General features: G+C 42.7%; 1 protein-coding gene across 1 annotated transcript in view; it reads right to left on the reverse strand.

Moving 5' to 3' along the window:
• Positions 1 to 26,731, reverse strand: part of LOC124788048 (sodium/iodide cotransporter) — a 333,961-nt gene that overhangs the window by 49,042 nt on the left and 258,188 nt on the right. The window contains exon 4 of the mRNA XM_047255115.1: positions 820 to 1,033. Within this exon, the coding sequence (XP_047111071.1) occupies positions 820 to 1,018 (199 nt within the window). The 5' untranslated portion in view covers positions 1,019 to 1,033. The remainder of the gene's footprint in view (positions 1 to 819; positions 1,034 to 26,731) is intronic.

Raw genomic sequence — 26,731 nt, forward strand, 5'->3', positions numbered from 1 at the left:
ATCGCTGAGGCACGCAATATATAATGGAAATAACACTTTTTTAAAGCACCATTGAAGTAATTTATGTTATAAACAACTTAGGAACAGTTTCTCCCCAACTGAATATCTGTGAGCATGTGTTGGCTTAGATTTAAGGGGAGTAGTGAATCAAAGGATGAGCTTCATGAGACTAAAAATGGAACTGTGCTGTGAAATGAAAACAAAACAATAGCTAAAATAAAGGTAGTCTGTATGAAAGTGCATGTCTTTATTCCATGAAACAAAAATCTGCTGCTGTGGTTTGGTAACAATACTGTGCTGCTCCACCATGCACATTAGAACATGATTGGATGTTCCTCAGCATCATGTCACAGGGTCATTGAAATATCACTGCTCAAACCTGCCCCCAATCTTCAGTAGAGGCCCTCATGAGATTAATCAACATGTGAGAGGTTTCCTATAATAATGTCACTACAAGTTTCAGCTGGCTCAAAGTACCCTAATTTGAGTTAATGTCAGCAGATAAGACAGGCCATTCCATTCATTTGATCCCATCTTCCTGGATAAAGTCATTCATGAGGAGCATGCAGAGCACTTGTCCATTATCAGTTTGGAAAATGAACCAATCATTGAAATGTTATTCCTTAGTCCTCACATTATCTTTGGTATTGATGAGAGTTACTTGACATCCATACATGCTACTGGCCTAAAACATGATGGATGTTTCTTGTATCTTTTTACAAACACAGGAACAGCCTGGGTTCCATTGAATTAAAAAGCATCCATGGTCACAAAGTTCAGATGTTTGTTTTGTTGCTATAAAGATGAAAAGGTACTCACCTAGAAAGGCTTTTACTCCGAGCATGCCTCTAGCAATTGACAGCATCATAGCAAACATAGAAACACTACTGCCTGCAGCAAACACATAGGCAGCTTTAGTGCGTTCCTTGCCTTCCATGAGGTTCCTGTACAATGGCACAGACACGGAGACCAAGATGAACACAACAAACACCACATAATCCACCAACATGTCAGCCATGGTGGCCAGGGAAACCTGCAACAAGAGAAATTATAACAATAAAAATTGTTGTGGTTCATGTCATTTACTCCTGTACAAAGGTAAATGAAGTCCTTTCTGCTGTGTAGTGCCACAGCCTTAATGCATAAATTAGAAAAACAACAACCAATAATTGATCAACATTACTTCTTGTTTAACAAGAAAGAGTATCACAGTTTAGCATTCCATTGAAGACGAGATCATTAGTGCTGCGTTGGTACAGCTTATGTGAAGTGTCACATTTATTTGTTTATGGACTTATTCCTGTGTGTATGCAGATCTGCATATTTAAGTCTCTAAAATGTTGCAAACTATCTTTCCAGTCTGATAATTCTATCACTTAAGTGTTTTGTACAATATTCCATGTTTACTTCCTATGAAGATTGCAGTAAACTTTTTGACATTGTGTTTCTTTCTTGTTGTTTACCCAAACTGTGTTGGAAAATGGTCTGGGACTGAAACCAGTCTCTTATTAAAGAATACTTTCAACAGGAGCTTGTAGTGGAACATAATGTCAATTCTAAAACTTACCACAGCTGTGTAACACGATAGACAGAAAACATTTTGTTTCTTTTCTTACTCTCATGCCCTTGTGTGAGACATATGAGACTCGCAACAGAATTTTCACACACCCTTCCTCTTATATTCTTATATTGGTTCCACGAATTCATCCAAAAGAGTTTCCCAAGATCAACGTTGATCTCCTTCCAAAGATTTCCATTTAAGTTCCCTTTACATCTATGTTACACTTTTATGTGAGCTATACCACCTATTGTGATCCTATCTGTGCATCTCTGAATTGTTTTGCTGCCTTCTTGGGAAGGACTCCAAATCCCAGTGCAGTATTATTAGGTTCACTAGTGTCTTAAATGCTATTTTCTTTACAGACCAAGTATGCTGTAACAGGTTCGTTCTAACATATCTTAGTCTTCTATTCACCTATTTTCTTCATTTTTTACATGTTTGCCCTTTTTCTATCAGTTCTTAGTATTATCCCTAAATTTATAAATAATGTGACATGCTGCAGTTGTTCACCACCAATCTTGCGGTACTGTTAAGTTCTCTCTCTTTACTGTGGGCATCGTTTTGTACTTGTTCAAAGTTACTGATAGCTGTTGTTCATTGAAGAAAGTAGAAATTTTGTGCTGTTCTTTCTGTAGCCCCTTCAGTCATCCAACACAACAGCATCATCAGTGAACCAGCTGATAGTGCTGCTGACCCTATCTAATAAATCATTTATGTTTATTGAAATATGTGTCTGTTGAACATTTTCCATTCATTCTGGGTTGTGTTAGTCAAAAGTATCATAAAGCTAACCAAATATTTGTGAAGAGACTCCAGGTGACTGTATGATGGATTTTAGTTAACAGTGTGGTAGTGTGCAATGGCTTTCAGGCAAGTTGTTGAAGCAATTACACATATCTTGTGAAATAGAAGACAAGGAAAATTCAAAATAACTTTATAGACAATGGGTATGATGTGGTAAATGAAATACAGAGAAAATAATTGTGTTACTAGGCAACAAAACCACAAATTTGAGCTTCTTATCTTTTATTCACATGCACTCCAAATGCAAGCTAATGTCATTTTGAGATTAGTATGCAAAACAGAGTCTAGAAATACATATTACACTATCAATGTGCATCTTTCAGGAATATTACCCAAATAATTTGTAAATAAACAGTTTACAAAAACGTCGGACTCAAACAATCAGCGGTACTGAACCTCATTTCTTTGTTGTTGTACATCTACAAAACTGGAGGCTCAAAGACCTTGAGAAAAGAGTATCACCTGAGAACAGCAGTCAAACAAATCTCTTCAAGAGCCATTGTTGTTGTGGGAGGGACCTCTCATTGCAGTTTGACTAAATTTTCAGTGATAGTACAAGAGATGAGACAGACCTCTATCGAAGGAACTTTCACATCATTATGATGATGTGAGACAGTGTTTTGCAGATTCGTGGTGAAATATTAGCAAACTACACAAAGCTTTGCTTCTAGAGGGAACATTTTCAGATTTTGAATTCGATATCTTTTGAATTTTCTTAATTCAACAACGCCAGTGGATTCTTACTCCATGATAACAAGTTCATACTGCTGTTGCTGTATCGAGTATTTCTTCATTGTGCAGCAGTAATTACAAAGAACTGAGACACCTCTGGTGGTTTCTCTCAACTACAAATCTTCACCATAACTTTTTTACTACATTTTCTGTTTCAGATTCCGAGAATTCGTGTGAAACAAAGGTATATGGTCTCAGAATGAGCCTGCAAATAATTTACAGAGTGCATATCTGAAAATTTATAGAAAACGAACTAAAGAATAAAAGACGAAAACAATGACAAGAGAGTAAACGAAGTAGAAAGACATTACGGAGATGTGTCCTCAACTACTAGGAGAAACTCCAGCAAGGGAGTGTGCCACAAGGTAACTTTTCAGCTTTGGGTTTTCACTATTTTTTCCATTCTGCTGGAAGCCTGTTGATAATGAAGCCCGCTGAGTGATGCACACTTCCTGTACAATGCTCAAGGAAGTGTTATCCAAGTGGGAATCATCCCTTTATCTAGCACTCACTGAAGGAAAGTTGCAGTTTAAACTGAATGAGTCGGTATTGTCAACAACAAATCCCATGATGGAGTATATGCACAAGTCAAGCAGAGTTAGGCTGTCGAGGATGTCAGCAAAGACCGATCATTACAGAGATGTTAATCTCTGCCGCCCTACATTGTACATTGAACCCAGGGTTATTGTGCGGTTCGGCCCCCCCCCCCCCCCCCCCCCCCCCCCCGGTGGACCCCCAGGGAACGTCTCACACCAGCCTAGTGTAACCCCTATGTTTGCGTGGTAGAGTAATGATGGTGTACGCGTACGTGGAGAACCTGTTTGCGCAGCAATCGCCGACATAGTGTAACTGACGCAGAATAAGGGGAGCCAGCCCGCATTCGCCGAGGCAGATGGAAAACCGCCTAAGAACCATCCACAGACTGGCCGGTTCACCGGACTTCCACACAACTTCGCCGGGCGGATTCGTGCCGGGGACCAGGCGCTCCATCCCGCCCGGAAAGCCGTGCGTTAGACCGCACGGCCAACCGGGCGGGCAAACCCATGCATAAAAACGAGATTATTCCAGGACTCATCCTTGGGTTCTATTGGTGATAGAAAGGTGCGATCAAGTGTTTTGGATAGTTCTTGGGGTAAGGACCAATCTATATCCAACATAAGGATCGTCTTAATGTCAGTATCATACAGTATAGGGTCAAAATATGAATGTTGCCCACTCCTCCTGCTTACACAAATGGAGCAAATCGGTTGGTTCTCTTTGCGTTTGTTATGATCTTTGGTGGGCCTCACGGAGCTTATGGAGGTACCATAAGTTCGTGGGCGGTTTCTTAGAAAATCCCAAAAAAGCGTTTTTTGCTGTATGTTCCTAAGATCCCGAGCTCGAACAGCCTTGAAAATTTCATTGATATCTTTGCCCGTTTCGGAGGTAAAGAGGTTCAAAGTTACCGCATCTGTATACATAAATCACGCACGTAAAATCCGGTGTGAGGCGAAAACAATTTCACTTTATAGTGATGTAGCACGCAGAAATACGCTGTAAGGTGTCTTCATTATCATCAGAAGGGTTATGGGAAACACGTGTTGCAGCACTGAGGCACAAGAAAAGTTTTCAAGCACGTAAAATCTGATCTGAGTCGTAAAATTAGTTTTACATCATTTCATTTTCACATAAGTGGCTATCAAAATTTTATTGATCCATGACATTCTTTTCATATGAGTGACGTGCCCTGCGGTGGCAGGAAAAAGAAGGGAACCAGTGCTAAAATGCTTCTACCCGAGCACAAAAAGGCGAATATGTTTCTGTTTATAAGACTGACTAGAAAGTGTGGTACCAGTTACTTCATCCTATCTTCCCCAGCACCCCAACAAATTCCCGAAGATTTTGACAAACTGTTAATCGATAGTAATCGGAACGTGATGCGACGCCTGCGAATAAATGTGATGAAAGAAACGGTCTGAAATGTGATGAAACTGTTCGTGGTGTCTTGCATCACGATAACGCACCCGCACTTTCATCCCTGTTGTGCGTGACTATTGCACAAAAAACGAAATCACTGTGCTACCGCAGCCTCCGTACCCTCCAGATCTGGCCCCTGCGAACTTTTTTGCATTTCTGAAGTTGTAAACCCCGTTGAAAGGACGAAGATTTGCAACGATATACGAGACAAAAGAAAATTCGCAGACGGCGCTTCGTGCGATCAAGCAAGAGGCATACAAGATTGCTTCCGCAAGTGGAAACGGCGTTGGGAGAGTTATATGTGGACAAAGTTCCGGAATTTTTTTGAACAGGCCTCGTGTTTTCGTGCTGTGGGATACTTATTACAAAACAAATAGTTTTGGTACCGTACCTGAAAAGGAGATTTTAAGCCATTTATGAGAATACAGTAGAGCGTCGATTATCCGAACGTCGGTCAACCGAACGGCCGCTTAACCGAACTGTGTACTCGCTCGCACCTGTTACTCTCCCACCCTACCGTCCATCATCCCTCTCACTCCCACACCAAGTTTTCCACAGTAGTCGCCGCACTCGGCCACCGCTATTGAGACTTTCAAACGATATTACAGGAAAGAATTGTTGTGTAAGTTATTGTTAGAAAGAGAAGAGGATGGAGAAGAAAGTCTCTTAAGAAATCATAAGAATATTGACTTAAAAGACACGTCCTACATGATCAGCGCAGCATGGAATAGTGTACAGGATGAGAATTTGAAGAAAGCCTGGAATAAAATTTTGGACACAGAAGAAAATTCACAAGGTATGATTGAAAATGACGAACAGAATGATATGTCCGAAATTCTCAGTATGCTAAAAGAAATAGATTGCCACGAATGTGATGAAGAAGACGTTCATGATAGATGAATATCGATGATGTAGATCCAGGACACCAAATCATGCGGGACAGCGAGATTGTAAATGTCGTCACTGATAAAGATGACGCCGCCGGCATCTCATCAATCAGTGCTCCAGAAATTGAAGATGAAAGTCTACCAACAGCTTCTGAGGCGTTCACTTGTTTAGATACTGCGTTGCGATGGTTTGAAGCCCAAGATGAAATCGACCAGTTTCAGATATTTGTAATGAAAAAAGTACGTAACTTCGCTGCTAAGCGTGTAGGCTTGCTTAGACAGACTAAAATAAAGGATTTTTTTAAACGTTAATTTTGTATACTGTGTGTATTGTTCATGCAAAATGCGTAAGTAATATGTATATATTTTTGTTTGATAAACTGTGCCACATACTATATATTCTTACTGAAGTTGCCTTTGTATGTTACTTTGTAATCCTAAAAGAGATGCCTTTTTTATGAATAAATTTACTGTACAGTACTTCTTTTTGGCAAATAAACATGTACAGTTCGATTATCCGAACAAACCAGTTTTCCGAACACCCATATCCCCCAATTACTTCGGATAATCGACGCTCTACTGTACTCTATTAATACTCAATATGCCTCTTTGCGGGATCACTGTCACCATTATAATTGTAGAACATAGATATTAGTGACTATTGAAGAATTTCTACCGCCGATAACTTCAGGTGGTCACTGGTTTAAACGGCAACGTGGATCTTCAGTCGAAATTGTGTGGAGGGGAATGGGAAGCTGAAGGGTCGGCGACTGCTGGCCATGTGCACGTGTTCGAGGGTTAGAGACAACGGCTTCTCTCAGTGCCGACGTGGGTCACAGTAAGGTCCGGCCTTCTTTGAAGCCCAACAGCTGCGCCGTGAAAGCTTGTGTGTGTGTGTGTGTGTGTGTGTGTGTCATCAGGAATAGACAAGGTGGAGCAGACAGGACTGCACATACTCAGTTCTCGAGAAGCTGCAAGAGTGCAGCTAAGTACGACAAGTCACGAGTACCGTCGCGTGATTTCTGGCGTGACTGTCACAGCAGGAAATGCTGCACCTGTCCCAGCTAAAGAGGAAACTGTCAAGTCTAAAATCCTGTGGTCGATACTGCAGTGTGCACAGATAGACGAACTGGATGGGAGCAAACCATTACCGGGAGTCTACATTCAAAAATAAGGCGCAGATCTCTTACGAAACCTGTTTACATATAGTAAGCACCATTAGCACACCGATTAAAAATGTACCAGTTAAGGTTGTTCTAGCTTTTTAAATTACAAACAGTCTTGGTTGAAACTTGTTCTTCTATTAAAAACTTTTTTCGTCTTAGTGAGGCATCTTCAGATTATCTATAAAGATGACAAGATAAGCAAAAAATAAGGTAGTGTCGTAGCTTGGACGATTCTAAAAAATGAGTAAGGAATTGTTAATGACGTTAAAACTTTCCTCTTACAACATGTTAAAGACAGTAATAGCAGTATCAGTAATTCACTTTGTGGATAATATAAAGTGTAGCCGGTCGGTGTGGCCAAGCGGTTCTACGCGCTTCAGTCTGGAACCGGGCGACCGCTACGGTCGCATTTCGAATCCTGCCTCGGGCATGGATGTGTGTGATGTCCTTAGGTTAGTTCGGTTTAAGTAGTTCTAAGTTCTAGGGGACTGATGACCTCAGATGTTAAGTCCCATAGTGCTCAGAGTCATTTATAAAGTGTAATGATTACGTAACCGATAGAACTCTATCAGTTGGTAGGAACGTTTGATATTATTACGTCCTTTTCTAATTACAGTGTAATGAAAGCGTGTAATCCAGTGCTACTTATTTTCGTCTGTTAGTCAAAATAGCTGAAACAAAGTTGGGAATAAGGCGTGAACTACTATTATCCATCCGTACAACAAATGTATATAACGGAAGTTACAAATTTTCTGGATTTGTAGAGTGGCGTTATCTATTCGAACGACCGAACGCGTCGTCCAGGAAGATTGCCGGGAAACAATGCGTGTCTGTACGCCTATGTTTATAGCGGCTCGTGCACCTCGTCGCTCGTGTGCCAAATCTGGATTTAGCTGCCCGAGACCCGAGCATGAACTCGCTGTTTACTATCGGCGACAGTAAACAAGCAAGCAAATTTCGACCGAAAGTGACCGACACTTCACTGCTTCCGTTTTGAGAAAGTGCAGAAAACAACGAATGTTTTCTGGTAAGATATGACAGTACTGGAAGACTCATTTGAGTTGAGAAATAAAAAAAAAATTCAAGTGCTGTTCATATCACAAGACGACAGCAAACATGAGGGAAGGAAGGAAGAAAGATTAGGGTTTAACTTCCCCTCGACATCGGCGTCATTAGAGAGGGAAAGAGCACAAGTTCGAATTGTTTCAAAGATGCTGAAGGAAATCGGCCGTGCCCTCTCAAAAAAACCTTCCCGGCACTCGCTTGGAGCAATTTGAGGGAATCGCTGAAAACCTAAATCAGGACAAATCAAATGCATTCGCAATTGCGAATATGGACAACCTTCAGCTGTGGAATGGAATGACGACAATGAAAATTTGTGCCGGACCGGGACTCAAATCCGGATTTCCTGCTTATCACGAGAGATATCCGTGCATGACTCACGGCCAGACTCAAAACTCCCATATGTCGTCAACCATGCGTCTACAGCATGTACTTGTAGATCCATTACCTACACTACTGGCCATTAAAATTGCTACACAAAGAAGAAATGCAGATGATAAACGGGTATTCATTGGACAAATATATTATACTAGAACTGACATGCGATTACATTTTCACACAATTTGGGTGCATAGATCCTGAGAAATCAGTACCCACAACAACCACCTCTGGACGTAATAAAGGCCTTGATACGCCTGGGCATTGAGTCAAACAGAGCTTGGATGGCGTGTACAGGTACAGCTGCCCATGCAGCTTCAACACGATACCACAGTTCATCGAGAGTAGTGACTGGCGTATTGTGACGAGCCAGTTGGTCGGCCACCGTTGACTAGACGTTTTCAATTGGTGAGAGCTCTGGAGAATGTGCTGGCCAGGGCAGCAGTCGAACATATTCTGTATCCAGAAAGCCCCATACAGGACCTACAACATGCGATCGTGAATTATCCTGCTGAAATGTAGGGTTCGCGAGTCGTTACACATCTGAAATGTAACATCCACTGTTCAAAGTGCCGTCAATGCGAACAAGAGGTGACCGAGACATGTAACCAATGGCACCCTATACCATCACGCCAGGTGATACGCCAGTGTGGCGATGACGAATACACGCTTCCAATGTGCGTTCACCGCGATGTCGCCAAACACGGATGTGACCATCATGATGCTGTAAAAAGAACTTGGATTCAACCAAAAAATAACGTTTTGCCATTTGTGCACCCAGGTTCGTCATTGAGTACACCATCGCAGACGCTCCTGTCTGTGATGCTGCGTCGAGGGTAACCGGAGCCATGGTCTCCGAGCTGATAGTCCATGCTGCTGCAAACGTTGTCGAACTGTTCGTCCAGATGGTTGTTGTCTTGCAAACGCCCCCATCTATTGACTCAGGGATCGAGACGTGGCTGCACGATCCGTTACAGCCATGCGGATAAGATGCCTGTCATCTCGACTGCTAGTGATACGAGGCCGTTGGGATCCAGCACGGCGTTCCGTATTACCCTCGTGAACTCACCGATTCCATATTCTGCTAACAGTCATTGGATCTCGATCAACGTGAGCAGCAATGTCGCGATACGATAAACTGCAATCGCGATAGGCTACAATCCGATCTTTATCAAAGTCGGAAACGCGATGGTACGTATTTCTCCTCCTTACACGAGGCATCACAACAACGTTTCACCAGGCAACGCTGGTCAACTGATGTTAGTGTATGAGAAATCGGTTGGAGACTTTCCTCATTGTCAGCACGTTGTAGGTGTCGCCACTGGCGCCAGCCTTGTGTGAATGCTCTGAAAAGCTAATCATTTACATGTCACAGCATCTTCTTCCTTCTGAAAAGCTAATCATTTACATGTCACAGCATCTTCTTCCTGTTGGTTAAATTTCGCGTCTGTAGCACGCCATCCTCGTGGTGTAGCAATTTTAATGGCCAGTAGTGTATAATCCCGTACATGCGAGACATTTTAATTGAAAGTCGCTCGCCCGGTGTCGGCGGATAAATACGATATTGTAGTACCTGTGTTATTCTGAATAACGATGCAAAGTACCTTTGGACATGCATATTCGCAACTGCTTTACTGTTTTCTTGCAGAATCCATAGCTCTCGAGATGTTTTGATGTCCCAACGTAAATTATTATCGTTGCGGTAGTCGGGAACTTTTCTGCTTCTCTGTTTTCTTACTGGAAGAGTTCTTTATCATTTACGTATTTGAACGTGAGTAGGCCTCTGAAACGACAAAATAAATACGGCGAGAGTTCACGTACTGTAGTGCGGCAAGCTGTAGAAAACCACGAGCCGAGTGGCTTTGTTCAATGGATCACCGCCCCGCATTATCTAATTCAGTGTCCGTGTACTCAATCTCGAAGGCTTGGAAAACAGAAAATAAGCGAATATGAAGTAATTCATATAGAGACAGGAAAATTTTTTATGTACCAATGCTTCCACGCGTGAAATGTAGCTTTAGTAAAACCCATGCAACAAATGCATATATATACTGTTCAGTGCTTTGAATATAATAAAAATAATTCCAAGTGGGTCAACGGCCTGGAGAAAGTCTTTAGCGTCTCCATCCTCCCCTAAAACTCATACCTTCGCTCACCATTTTCGCTTCCTTCAACGTCGGCTTCTTTTGGCATCACAATAATTACGAGTAGAATAAAATTCTTCTTGTTATTTCTGTCCCATTTCTTCCCGTAAGGTCGTCGGTTTCTGATCTTAACGTCATATGATAATTTAAAATCGTATGTTTATGTAAAAACTGAACATAGAAAGAAAGTGGTTTCTTCTTGATTGAAGAAGACGAATAGATAACAAAATAATTGAAAAGAATATGTGTGAGTGGAAAGGAATGAGAGTTACCAAAGTATTTACTGTTAGGTATTTTTTGTTAAGCATATGGCATAATAATTTTTAAATTCTCTTACTCTCTGCCGCTCTGTCCATCGAAAATTAAAAAATTCTCCAGTTCTTTGTCAGTTTCACCTATGATGTACTGGACAAAGTCCCATACCACAGCATTTTGTTTCGCAGATTTCGTCTCTTCTCATGTCAGGGTAGGTTGTATAATGATGATGAGGTCCCATGGTTTGTTTGCCACTGCCTTCCTCCGACCATAATGGGGACGAATGATGATGAAAACGACAACAACAACATCCAGTCATTTAGAGGCAGGTAAAATCCCTGAACCCGTCGGGAATCGAACCCGGGGCCCCGTGCGCGAAAAGCGAGAACGCTACCGCAAGACCACGAGCTACGGACTATAATAATATAATATTATATAATTAACGTATCTACAACGAGGTTCTAGGTCACATAGCATGAGTTCCAGATGACCAAAATGTACAATACATTAGGTAGCACTTGTTTTTCGTTCATACTTTTTACCATGTAGATGTTGCATATTGAATTTCTCTACATTTTACGTTGTACATAATTATTATTGTTGCCTTTTATTGTTGTCTTTTTCATGTTTTAGTTAACATTCTGCTTAGTACGTAAGCAACATTGACAAATTTTAAATCAACTTGTAAAGTGTATAATTCAGTTTTTACTCGGCACTTTAGATAAATTCGCACATTCGCATTGACCAGTTAAGACTTTTATGACATGTATCACGCTTTACATGCGTAGGTTTGTTGTTACGATTACTGTCTTCTTGCATCTGATATAAAGTGTTGACCACTGACAGCTCTAGCCTCTGTGCATACCGTCTCTATTATAATATACATGGTTGTGCTCCTCATACTCTTCTGCTATCATCTCAATGATTTTGTAATTGTATGACGTCTTGTATCTTAACATGCTTTATTTTTGTCTTATATAAAAAGTGTATATGGATATAGTGCTACCGCTGGATTTTAACTTCAAATTGCGCATTATCCCCCGATGCTGGCACATTTTTTCAATCGTAACGAAAATGTAAACTTTTTTCCACTACATATTTTTCGATTATTATGACCGTGGAAAAAATTACTGCGTGCTTTATAATGTTGCTATGATTTTGTAAGCTTGTTGTTGATGTCAACAAATTGGGTTACTTTGTACGTTGATTAACGTTGTTCCTATATTACATGCTGTTATGTACGAGAGTACTGCCACCTAGTGGTACTCTGTGTTATTATCTAGGGTTTTTGACGACTTTCCGGCAGTACGGTCCGATTATCAATAAACACAGATCTGACAGTGTGAATTGCAGATCATTCCTTGCAGCACACAAATTAAATATGATTTAAGAAAATGTTTTAAACTATGTAGGTTAAGAGGAAGTAGTAGTTAAAATGGGTTTAATTCGATTTTCATGCCGCAAATGACGACGAGATAGACAGAGACTGTTGTGACAGACGAGAGTATTGCCATGTGTTGGTATTAAAGACAACTTGATGGAGAGGACATGGGTGGTCGACGAGAGTGACACCTGTGTGTCTTTCGTATAAAGGTAGTAACACAAGTCTCCCAGAGGAAAAGCGGAAATTGCCGCAATGTTTTTTCAAAAAACTGGGAGATATATAATTTTCTTCTGCCTACGAATTGTCTGAGTAGCTTAGCACGCTACAAAGCTGCCACTGCAATTGTGATAACGAAATACGATATTTCTAGAGAAATTCAAGTATTGAATTGCTCTCACATTATGTTCCAACAGCAAACCCTCTTTATGTACTTTGGATACGGCTCTCGGCTCAGTATCCTGGCGATCGAATTTGAATATTCAGTAATCAAAATACTTCTTTCGTCTAACGACGGACGAAGCCCGATACGAGCGGTCACTCAGGGGGACTAACAACGTCTCCACTTTGACACATCTTAATATGTTGACTTCATACAAGCCACTGGCGCACAGACACCACTACATCACCACGTGTTGCGTCCGCGCTGGGGGGCACACGGTCGCCTGGTGCCTATCCCACATCTACAGCGCTCTAAACCAACTAGTGTGCTCTTATGTGGAGGTAACTTTTTGGCCTGTGAGCTTATTCTGTCAAAATAAACTGCCACTGTCCTCTTTTAAAAGTTTTATGAATTAAGGAAACATCTGCATTCATATTTTGATGCATGTTCCCGCACTCGAACGGCTCAAGAAGCGAGGTAAACGATAATGACCACGTAGAAATCTATCCTGAACGACTGAGGTTGTACCAAACAAGAATCGTGAAGAATAGTTGTCAGTGGAGCGAGTAAAATAATAATGTACCATTTCAGAGGTTGAATTTTTCTACTGGTTCTGTAATGCAAGCTGTTCCATGGAAAGGGAAGTCTGAAAAGACTGAACATACGAGGGTAATGGTCATATCCGAATTATAGATCACGATTCGTAAACTTCTTGGCTGTTTGTATTAAACAGAATCGAGGGTGTTTGCATGCACATAAAACAGCAACACTGGATGTGTGATTTCTTAAAAACGTAAAATCATCTACTAAACAAAATCGAAAAGAATTACGCTAAATCCATATAATTTGTTTTTGCATTCGGTATTTTTGGTGTCCCTGACATTTCCGGTAGTAGTCTGCATTTATCAGTGGTTATAGTAATGCTGACAATACACTGTAAGACAAAAAAGAAAAAAAGTAAAGAACAAGACGTATCACAAAGGAGTTTATGCAAAGCCGGCCGGTGTGGCCGTGCGGTTCTAGGCGCTTTAGTCTGGAACCGCGTGAGGACCGAGCAATCGCCAGAGAGGCACTCAGCGTCTCGGATTCATCATCATCATCATCATCATCATCATCATCATCGTGCAACTTGTGATTCACTGACCACAAACACGATTAACAGGCGGCTCACAGAAAGGGGGCTAAGCTAACGGCGCCCCTTGCACCGACTATCATTGACCTCTGCAGATCAACAACGCCGTTTGCAATGGTGTCGGGTACGTACGGCCTGGAATCTCACTGACCGGAGCAGAACTGTCTTCAGTGACGAGTTACAATTCGAACTGCGCCCCGACGACCAGTGAAGACATGTCTGGACGCCCTGCACAGTGGTGGGATACCAACCGGACTGTCACCCGCCATACAGCCCGTCAACCAGTATTGATGGTTTGGGGTGTCATTTCATTTCGCAGCAGGACTCCTTTGTTTGTCATCCGCAGCATCCTTATCGCAACCGTACGTCGGCGGTATTCTACGCGCCATTTTTTGTCCTCCATAGCGAACCACCCTGGCCTTACGTTTCAACAAGATGATGCCCGCCGGCACACGGCGAGTTTCTACTGCTTGTTTTTCGTGCTTTCCAAACTCTACCTTGGCCAGCGAGGTCGCTGGATCTCTCTTCAGTTGAGAACATTTGGAGTATTATGGGCATGACCCTCCAGCCAGCTTGGGATTTTGACGACCTAACGCGCCAGGCTGACAGAATTTGTCACGATATCGCTCAGGAGGACATCTAACAACTCTCTCAATCAATCCCAAGCTGAATAACTGCTTGCGTAAGAGCCAGAGGCGGACCAAGATGCTCTTCCTCTTGAATAAACCATCGAATTTTTCTGAAATTGTGATATTTTGTTTGTCCCTACATGTGCATCACATTTACCGATTTCCGTCCCACTTGGATAGTTCCTTCGTGGTGCGTCCTTTCTTTGTCTTATACACTACTGGCCATTAAAATTGCTACACCAAGCAGTAATGCAGATGATAAACTGGTATTCATTGGACAAATATATTATACTAGAAATGACATGTGATTACATTTTCACGCAATTTGGATGCATAGATCCTGAGAAATCATTACCCAGAACAACCACCTCTGGCCGTAATAACGGCCTTGATATGCCTGGGCATTGAGTCAAACAGAGCTTGGATGGTGTGTACAGGTACAGCTGCCCATGCAGCTTCAACACGATACCACAGTTCATCAAGAGTAGTGACTGGCGTATTGTGACGAGCCAGTTGCTCGACAACCATTGACCAGACGTTTTCAATTGGTGAGAGATCTGGAGAATGTGCTGGCCAGGGCAGCAGTAGAACATTTTCTGTATCCAGAAAGGCCCGTACAGGACCTGCAACATGCGGTCGTGCATTATCCTCCTGAAATGTAGGGTTTCGCAGGGATCGAATGAAGGATAGAGCCACGGGTCGTAACACATCTGAAATGTAACGTCCACTGTCCACAGTGCCGTCAATGCGAAAAAGAGGTGACCGAGACGTGTAACCAATGGCTCCCCATACCATCACGCCGGGTGATACGCCAGTATGGCGATGACGAATACACGCTTCCAATGTACGTTCACCGCGATGTCACCGAACACGGATGCGACCATCATGATGCTGTAAACAGAACCTGGATTCATCCGAAAAAATGACGTTTTGCCATTCGTGCACCCAGGTTCGTCGTTGAGTACACCATCGCAGGCGCTCCTGTCTGTGATGCAGTGTCAAGGGTAACCGCAGCCATGGTCTCCGAGCTGATAGTCCATGCTGCTGCCAACGTCGTCGAACTGTTCGTGCAGATGGTTGTCGTCTTGCAAACGTCCCCATCTGTTGACTCAGGGATCGAGACGTGGCAGCAGGATCCGTTACAGCCATGCCGATAAGATGCCTGTCATATCGACTGCTAGTGATACGAGGCCGTTGGGGTCCAGCACGACGTTACGTATTACCCTCCTGAACCCACCGATTCCATATTCTGCTAACGTCATTCGATCTCGACCAATGTGAGCAGCAATGTCGCGATGCGATAAACCGCAATCGCGATAGGCTACAATCCGACCTTTATCAAAGTTGGAAATGTGATGGTACGCATTTCTCCTCATACACGAGGCATCACAACAACGTTTCACCAGGCAACGCCGGTCAACTGCTGCTTGTGTATGAGAAATCGGTTAGAAATTTTCCTCATGTCAGCACGTTGTAGGTTTCAACACCGGCGCCAACTCTGAAAAGCTAATCATTTGCATATTACATCATCTTCTTCCTGTCGGTTAAATTTCGCGTCTGTAGCACGTCATCTTCGTGGTGTAGCAATTTTAATGGCCAGTAGTGTATATGAATACGAATTCAAGTGCAGTGGGTACCACAGGATCGGTTTAAGGCCCAAACGACGCAAGCAGCCGAGTGGGATGCACAAGCTGAGTAGGGCGCCAGACATGCCACGAATGTTGAGATTTCTACACAGGTAGAAGCGGCCGTTGTGGGAGCCAAGCCGAGAGGTTTGCGAAGTACAAGGTTTAGGGACACGGGTGAAAGTATACGAGGGAAAGGGAGGGTGACCGGGGGGAGGGGGGTGCTCGAGGGGGAGCAAATGAAAGGAGTATCCTCACAGGTGGCCTTGGTATGGCAACGGTGGGGCTACAAAGTACACAGGATTCCCAAACTTTTATGGTCCAAATTATACAGTTGGCAAGGGATCCTAAACTGGGTACTTTGAGATTAGGAACTAATGGATGGAAATGAATTTTTAGTTTTTCACTGATATAAATAAAGTGCAACAAATATGGAACCATTCACTACACGTTGTAATTACAGGAGTACAGCTGCTGCTCAACGAACACTCACCGTACTGCATTCTTCGAAGTGTACATTTCGCAGTGTAGTTGACGGCATTGTTCTTCCACCTGCTCAAATTTTACTGTGTAAAAGATCCTTTGTCCAGAACATAACCAGCTCTATGTGGCTTGAAGACCTAATTTTCTCGTAACTTCATATCCACCGCGATAGATGTCTTCAATTTAGTGTGACTTATACTCGAGTGTGGACCATTGCTACCATATCTTAAAATACAATGTCTGTATAAATTTTGGTGCAAGTCGTTTGCAAAACCCTGTATAAGCTATTTTTAATACCTTCAGAACGAGGAGTTAAAGTCCGCTCTCGTGTTATGACGTCAAAACCGAGACCCTAACAAATTTCACTGGTGCTTGGAAGCACTTAAAGTCATTACGGCCCACGGCAGTTGTCAACTGCAGCTGATTCGCAGCTAGCCCTTGCGGCGCGAACTGCCATAAAGTCGGATGTGCCGTAGTGTTCCACGTCAAGGGTTTTTACGAGACAAACGATTGTGTGTAGGCCTACATCACTAATCTGCCGACGCCGCTGATAGTGAGTGTTGGTTGGACGGTACCTGTATGACGAAAATCTCTACAAGAACATGAACAGGTGAATGATTTATGAAATGTAGAGGTAGGCAGTGCAGTATCCGAGTAAGTTAAATGCCGAACAACGCTGCTCTAATTTCATGACGGTGCTAGACTTCATAAAGTGGATGATAATTATAACGTGGCAACGTCAGAACAGAAGAGAACTGAAGCATTTGAGACGTGGTGGTACAGAAGAACGTTGAAAATCAGATGGACGGATAAGATAATAAGGAGGTCCTTGTCGAAGGAAGCAAAATATGGAAGAATGGATAGGACATGTGTTAAGACATTACTTTATAACCTCCATGGTATTAGACGGAACTGTAGAGATGAAAAACTATAGGGGAAGACAGACATTGGCATACATTCAGCAAATAATTAATGGCTTAGGATGCAAATGCTACTCTGAGACGAAGAGGTTGGCATTGGGGAAGAATTTTCGCTTTCGTGTCGCATCAAAACTATTGAGAAGACTAATGACATTCAAAAATAAGAAAAATTATAAAATAAAAACAAACGGATAGGTCATTTCCGACTGTACCAGTTAGTACAGCTCTTCCCGTTTCACTCACTCAAAAAGCGCAAGGAGACAATGTTTAAATGCCAGCACGCTAAAATTAATTTAATCTTGCGTTCACGTGCCTATGCGAGTGATACGGGGGGTGGGAAAAATATGAGAACAGTAAAAAACAGATTACCAGGCCCAACAAGGTAGCCGGCCGAGGTGGCCGAGCGGTTCTAGGCGCTTCAGTCTGGAACCGCGCGACCGCTACGCTCGCAGGTTCGAATCCTGCCTCGGGCATAGATGTGTGTGATGTCCATAGGTCAGTTAGGTTTATGTAGTTCTAAGTTCTAGGGGACTGATGACCTCAGAAGTTAAGTCCCATAGTGCTCAGAGCCATTTTGAACCTAACACGGTGGCATTCAAAACAGCTTCCAGTCGTCTCGTAATGGATAAATATAGGTCTTGTATGGTTTTGAGTGCAATCGTATATCATTCTTCTTGCAAAAATAGTGGCAAGTTCAGGCAACGATGGAGGAATTGAACAGCGATTACGCACACCTCTCTCTCAACCAGACCACAAAAGCTCATAAACACTGAAATCTGGTGAGTTTGGTGGCCAGGTGAGATGCTACAATTCATCCTCGTGCTCACAACAGTCTTGGACGACGCGAGCTGTGTGAACATGGGCCCTGTAGTCTCGGAACATAGCATCACCGTCGGGGAAAGGACATTTACCGTAGGACTGAACTGATCAGCCAAAATAGTCACATAATCCTCGGCAGTAATGCAGCTCTGTAGGGCAACCATGGAACCCGTGGAATGTCATGATATGGATGCCCAAATCACCACCGGATCCTCGCCATATTTCACTCTTGGGGGTTAAACTCGACTAGAAGTTGGAAACAATGTGCAACAAGACTCACCCGACCAAGTGAGTTTCTTCCATTGTTATAGGTCTCATGGCTTCGGCACCTCGTTTCCCTGTAATGGGCATTTGAGACGCTCATCAGTGGTTCTGGAATTCCACCTCGCCCTGCAATTCCCCGATTGTGGAGTTATTTTAGTGTCGACAGGGTTCGCGAGTGAGACGTTCAGTTCTGCAGTGACTATTGCAGCTTTCGTCCTCTTATTTTTCATCACAATCCTCTTTCATGATCGTCTTCACGATCGCTCGACACACTATTTCACCCGCTTTTCCTCTATACGGTATAAATCCTTGGTATGATGCCTCTTAAAACACTAAATACTTCGGCTGCCCTGGTTACGGAAGCACGCACCATACGAGACAAGTTGCTCATGTTCGAACTCACTTGGCTCCAGTACGATGCACTCACAACTTCACCGGACGCCATTCTGACTACGACTGACACTTTCAACGTATTGTGGTGATTGCGCAGGTGTCGTTCGTGATCAAATTGGACAGCGCAACCTGCAGCCTTGTCTAATATCTGCGTTTATATTCAAGCACGCATTTCTCGTGGCGTTTCCATACTTTTGTCAAACCCCTGTACGTAAGATGTTGCAGGTACGTACCGAGTAAATCTGTGAGGGAAGGGGAAAAACCCACCGTGGTTCAACAACAAAGTTAGGAAACTACTGCGAAAGCAAAGAGAGCTTCCCTGCAAATTTAAACGCAGCCAAAACCTCTCAGACAAACAGAAGCTAAACGATGTCAAAGTTAGCGTAAGGAGGGCTATGCGTGAAGCGTTCAGTGAATTCGAAAGTAAAATTCTATGCACCGACTTGACAGAAAATCTTAGGACGTTCTGGTCTGACGTTAAATCAGTAAGTGGATCGAAACAGCATATCCAGACACTCTGGGATGATAATGGCATTGAAACAGAGGATGACACCCGTAAAGCTGAAATACTAAACACCTCTTTCCAAAGCTGTTTCACAGAGGAAGGCCGCACTGCAGTTCCTTCTCGAAATCCTCGCACGAACTAAAAAATGGCTGACATCGAAATAAGTGTCCAAGGAATAGAAAAGCAACTGAAATCACTCAACAGAGGAAAGTCCACTGGACCTGACGGGATAGCAATTCGATTCTACATAGAGTTCGCGAAAGAACTTGCCCCCCTTCAAACAGCCGTGTACCGCAAGTCTCTAGAGGAACGGAAGGTTCAAAATGATTGGAAAAGAGCACAGGTAGTTCCACTTTTCAAGAAGGGTCGTCGAGCAGATGCGCAAAACTATAGGCCTATATCTCTGACATCGATCTGTTGTAGAATTTTAGAACATGTTCTTTGCTCGCGTATCATGTCATTTCTGGAAATCCAGAATCTGCTCTGTAGGAATCAACATGGATTCCGGAAACACCGATCGTGTGAGACCCAACTCGCTTTATTTGTTCATGAGACCCAGAAAATATTAGATACAGGCTACCAGATAGATGCCATTTTCCTTGACTTCCGGAAGGCGATCGAAAGAGTTCCGCACTGTCGCCTGATAAACAAAGTAAGAGTCTACGGAATATCAGACCAGCTGTGTGGCTGGATTGAAGAGTTTTTAGCAAACAGAACACAGCATGTTGTTCTCAATGGAGAGACGTCTACAGACGTTAAAGTAACCTCTTGCGTGCAACAGGGGAGTGTTATGGGACCAATGCTTTTCACAATATATCTAATTGCCCTAGTAGATAGTGTCAGAAGTTCCATGCGGCTTTTCGCGGATGATGCTGTAGTATACATAGAAGTTACAGCATTAGAAAATTGCAGCGAAATGCAGTAAGATCTGCAGCGGATAGGCACTTGGTGCAGGGAGTGGCAACTGACCCTTAACAAAGACGAATGTAATGTATTGTGAATACATAGAAAGAAGGAGCCTTTATTGTATGATTATATGATAGCGGAACAAAGACTGGTAGCAGTTATTTCTGTAAAATATCTGGGAGTATGCGTACGGAACGATTTGAAGTGGAATGATCATATAAAATTAATTGTTGGTAAGGCGGGTGCCAGGTAATAAGTACAGTATCTGATCAAAAGGATCCAACCTCCCCTCTGAAATGCGGAATTGACCTCTAGATGTCAAGAGGGTCGGACCCACCAGTATGGGTGGACGTGGGGGGAGGGGGTGGCTTGCGGAGTATAAATGGAGATGTAGATGTAGTACATTCCTCTGTTCCTCACGTAGATTCGTCATGAAAACATGGTTCTTGAAACTTTTTAAGTAGACTTTCGAGGGATAATTTGCGTCTATCTTCGAGCGCCAGCCATTTCAGCATTTTCAGCATCTATGTGAAATTCTCGTACGCATCAGTAAAACGGGCAACAGTTTCGCATAGACGGCTATAGAGCAACACGGCTTAGTATTTCTGCAGGGGACTTCATAGGACTTGTTGAGTTCATGCCGCGTCGAACTGCTGCATTACACCCAGCAAAAGGGGTCCGACATGACATTAGGTGGCATCCTATGACTTTTGTCCCGTCATTGTAGTACTTTAATGAGACTTTTTACATAATTATATCTTTTATAATTTTAACAATAGTCCTCTTGCTAAAGTCATGACATCCTCATCGTCCGTTCCCAGCTCCCTTTACTTCTTCCAGTCGCCATACTCCAATTGCCCTTCCCCCTTCCCAGCTCTCCCGTACTTACGATGTGTATCTATTTATAATATTGAACGCAGTTGCAAAATGGTTCAAATGGCTCTGAGCACAATGGGACTTAACATCTGAAGTCATCAGTCCCCTAGAACTTAGAACTACTTAAACCTAACTATCCTAAGGACATCACACACATCCATGCCCGAGGCAGGATTCGAACCTGCGACCGTAGCGGTCGCGCGGTTCCGGACTGAAGCGCCTAGAACCGCTCAGCCACATTGGCCGGTGCAGTTGCAAATCTCAGTACTAAGATATGTGGTTCTAAAAAGACGGGTTGCTGATGCAACTACTTAGGTAAGTTCTACATTTACGTGCATTCCTTTTTTCTACTTATTGTAAAAATTAGAATGTACATATTTAGTTTTACTTTGATTTAGGTCTGAAGATGATCCTGGGTGATTGAAACATGTAATCTAATTAAAATGTGGCGGCCGAAGTGGCCGAGCGGTTCTAGGCGCTTCAGTCTGGAACCGCGCGACCGCTACGATCGCAGGTTCGAATCCTGCCGCGGGCGTGGATGTGTGTGATGTCGTTAGGTTATTTACGTTTAAGTAGTTCTAAGTTCTGGGGGAGAGATGACCACAGATGTTAAATTCCATAGTGCTCAGAGCCATTTGAACCATTTAATTAAAATGTGCAACTGGGACCGAACAATAAATGAGAATTATCTTAAATATCTCAGGAATGGTGTTGTCCACAAAGTGTTGCCTCAGAGATGCTGCTTTATTACTCGGTGAATTGTTATGCTGACCCAAACAAACATCGTCTCCGAACTGTTCCTTCGTTGTATGCAGTACACAAGGTTCTGTGTTTGTATCTTTCCGCATTAGCGTCCTGTTAAGCACAATAATGGGTAAACACCCTAACCAAGAGAAACTCCCCCATACCGTAACACCTCCTCCTCAGTACTTCAAGCTGATACTACACATGATGGTTCTCCAGGCTTTTGCCAAACCCAAACCAGTCCATCAGATTGCCGCAGGGTACATCATGATTCATCTCTCGTTTCCAGTTGTCCACTAGTGTCGTGTCGCTGTTTACACTACTGCAAGCGTCGCTTAGTATGGACTCCAGAAATGTGTGGCTTATGAGGAGCGGGCCGGCCGTTGTATCACGTTGTTTTAACTCCTTCGCATAGTCATGATGCTAGTTGGACTGCTGGTAACAGTCCTTCGGCTCATTTCATACGCTTCTTTACAACCACACGCCGTAATACTCAACAGTCCGTGTCCGTCAGTACATTAGATCTCCCTGGTCTGGGTATAACTGTGGTTGTTCCTTCGCGTTTTCACTTCACAGTCACATCTCCAACAGTTGGATTGGACAGCTTTAGAAGGGTTAAAATGTTACTGATGGTTTTCTTACTCCTGTGATATCCAATGACTAATTCACATCCGAAGTCACTGAATTCTCATGAACTACCCATTCTGCTGCTTATTTATTGGTTGAACAAGATAGATTTATTTAATCTTCACTTGTGACGCGTTTCGCCTGTTCTAGGCATCTTCAGACATTCTGAGGAAGCTACAAACTGGTATACTTATAAATTGTTATTAAAGACAACAATAAATTAAAAATAACAGAAGGAAGACAAACGTCGATTGGACTATGGAGTACAGGGGCACATTTGTGTTTCAGCGGATGGTGAGGGCTATAAATTTCGACTCATAAAATATTGCACCATAACTAAGCTCACCTATAAGAACTATTGCTAATCGTGACCAAGGCGTCGAACTTAATTAAAAGCCTCCATAGAACCGGGAGGTAATAGCCATATAGCCACAGCCAGTGCGTCATTACATCACCGATAAAATTCTTCCTACTCGTAACCGAGGCTTCAAACGTGATTAAAATTTTCCCCCTTTGCCCAGCACCTCAAATTTTCTGGCCATCGTCTCACAGATTTAGAAAACCTCAAAATCCTTCACGTGGCCGAAAAAGACGAGAAACTGAATTTATTGGAAGAGTTTGAAATTTCTAAGCACATCTTTCTCAAATCTCCGAAACTAATAAATGAACAAGTCTGTTCGAAACATCAATTTTTTTTATATAACAACGCGTATCTTTAACCGATACTTGGCACCTACATTACTTACTGAATGTCAATTCAAAACAGATCTCAGTGGAATCACATGTGGACTATTATCTGCATCAAATAAAAACCTATTGGATGTATGAAAATACTGAACGTAATGCAAAAACGCCTGGAAAAATATTTAAATTGATTTATATCGCTCGTAACCGCACATATAGTTCAAACTGAAGATTGTTTCACCCGGCGGAAAACCAATACTATGAAAAAAATAAAACGTGGACTAGACTGTGTTTTGTTCGTAGTAATAGAATTCATACAGGAGCAGCACGCTGGCGCAGGATGTCCGACAATAGATGGTAGGATGCTCACTGTGTACTGATATCACACCACTGACGAAAGCAGTGTCTATGGATGGATGAACTAGCTTACGTAAAGGAAAGCCAGCATTAAAGACAGATGCTGCGACTTCCGAGGCGAATAATCGTTTCTGAGTGTACGAGTTCATTCGTGCGGACAGGCATGTTACGATCACTGAGGTTGCGGCACAACTTGACTGTGGTGGCAATAGCGTACAAAAGATGGCGGAAAATTTTGGATAACAAAGAGGATGCAAGGAGGATATCCGGATAGTTGCCCCTGATATGACAGAGAGAGGAGTAGAAATCTCATTCCAGCTGGTTAAAGGATTCAGAATCGATAAGGACATTGTTTTTCGTATGGTGGCAGAAGACGGAACTACGGTGTATGTTTATGATTCGGGAACGTCCAGTCTATGGAGTAGATTTAAGACCCAACGATCAGTAAAGGAAGTCATGGTCGCTGTTTAGTAGGGTGACCTTTAGCTTAATTTTCTGTAAGTGACAGTGTCAGCGAATAACATAGCTGCGATATGAATAGCTAACGAGGGATACCGCCACGTTGAAAAATATGTCCACTCTTTAAAATGCTGTACAGGTCACTGAGGAATACGTCATTTACTGGGTGCAAGTTGATTGAATTATTCCAATATTAGACGTTTTGGATATTGCTATCATGACGTTTTGGATATTGCTATCGTCATACATCCAGGAACAATATATTGCACATAGAAACTAAAGTTGGATGTTGCGGTGGTAGCGATCATAAGCAGAAACAAACACAGTTCTGTAACACAAGAGACAAATTTTATAAATGGTATTTCAACAATCACACTAAAACCTAATAATCTGTGAGATGTATATATTTTAAAATACTGAAATATTTGTAGCGAAAGTTGGCACGAACACTAATGGGTGGTTATAATTAAACTTCCACTACTTGAGAGGGCGCTCATGAAAAACGAGCGATCGTATCACGAGGAAACTTTGTGGAAACATTTTTAAGAACATGCGGAAGAGAAATACCGAATAAACCCTTTGAAAGAAATTCATTTTAATTTACACACGAGATGGTAACTTTTGTTATTTGCGGTCCGTGTTTATGTCCCAGGTTAGAAACGTTGCTCAGTGCGTCGACCAACTGCATCCACGACAGCCTGAAAGCGCACTAGAGACTGCTCTACTGCTGTGCGTAACATCTTACGTGTGATGGTGGACCACGAAATGTTCAGCTGTCGCGACACCTCTCCTGTAATGCTTGAAGATCGCACATTGCGTCCAGTGGCGGCAGTAAGTTTTTGAATAATTTGTAGCGGAACTGGCCATCTGCCTATCCCAGGAGCAGTTCCCTTAATCGCTAGTTAATTCGAAGTTCCGAATCATGCTCTTCAGCTCCGGTGCGGAAAGAGGACCTCTTCGTATTTTTTTAATGCGTCGATACTGGCGAAAAGTAGCAGCCCTATTGCTGTGTTTCTGATAAAATAGCTTCATGAGTAGTACCACGTGAACTGTCTGCAATTGTAATGTCCACTGACGATTGTGTTCCAGCCGTACATCATCCGGCCATTACCGGCGCGTAATGGTAAGTCATAACACCAACATTACTAACAGCGCAAATCCTGCAGTGCACAGTCTGATCATCACTCCTGTAAACTTGGATACGCATACGGTAAACAGTTTTCGGCCCAAGTAGCGGAAGTTCAATTATAACCATCCTGTGTATCTAGCGTTCTACACGTAAAAATATAAATCGAAGAGATCGTAAAGATATGTCAGAATAAAATGCTGTTTGTCAATATCCAACGTGTCACACTATGTTAAGGTAGAAATATCTCTGTGGGGAGGTGTTGAATAGTCAAAAATTCTGGTCTAAAACATGACGAAATAAATTATAAAACCAACTGCATATACACGTGCTGTTGTTGCGTTTTATTAGCACCGTAGTCTGTCGCGGCTTGTTTAATACGTTATATATGCCCCTCTATCATATTTCACGTAAGACTAAGCTATCTGGTACATAAAGGTACTTTTTTGGGGGAGGGGGGGGGGAATCATCAATCTTCTGATTGGTTTGATGCGCTCCGCCACGAATTCCTCTCTTATGCAACCTCTTCATCTCAGAGTAGCACTTGCAACCTACGTCCTCAATTATTTGCTGGACTGGATGTATTCCAGTCTCTGTCTTCCTCTACAGTTTTTGCCCTCTACAGCTCCCTCTAGTACCATGGAAGTCATTCTCTCATGTCTTAACAGATGTCCTATCATCTTGTAGTCCGCAGCTCGTGGTCGTGCGGCAGCGTTCTCGCTTCCAACGCCCGGGTTCCCGGATTCGATTCCCGGCGGGGTCAGGGATTTTCTCGGCCTCGTGATGACCGGGTGTTGTGTGATGTCCTTAGGTTAGTTAGGTTTAAGAAGTTCTAAGTTCTAGGGGACTGATGACCATAGATGTTAAGTACCATAGTGCTCAGAGCCATTTGAACCATTTTGATGTACAAATTGAACAGTAGGGGCGAATAGTTACATCCTTGTCTTACACCCTTTTTAACACGAGAACCTCGTTCTTGGTCTTCCACTCTTATTATTCCCTCTTGGCTGTTGTACGTATTGTATATGACCCGTATCTCCCTATAGCTCTCCCCTACTTTTTTCAGAATTTCGAACATCTTGCACAATTGTACATTGTCGAACGCTTTTTCCAGGTCGACAAATCCTATGAATGTGTCTTGATTTTTCTTTAGTCTTGCTTTCATTACTAACCGCAACGTCAGAATTGCCTCTCTCGCGCCTTTACCGTTCCTAAAGCCAAACTTATCGTCATCTAGCGCATCCTCAATTTTCTTTTCCATTCCTCTGTATATTATTCTTGTAAGCAACTTGAATGCATGAGCTGTTATGCTGATTGTGAGATAATTCTCGCACTTGTTAGCTCTTGCCGTTCGGAATTGTGCGGATGATACTTTTCCGAAAGTCAGATGGTATGTCACCAGATTCATACATTCTACACACCAACGTGAATAGTCGTTTTGTTGCCACTTCCACCAATAATTTTAGAAATTCTA

This window comes from Schistocerca piceifrons, chromosome 3 (assembly GCF_021461385.2).
Source record: "Schistocerca piceifrons isolate TAMUIC-IGC-003096 chromosome 3, iqSchPice1.1, whole genome shotgun sequence".
Lineage (NCBI taxonomy): Eukaryota > Metazoa > Arthropoda > Insecta > Orthoptera > Acrididae > Schistocerca > Schistocerca piceifrons.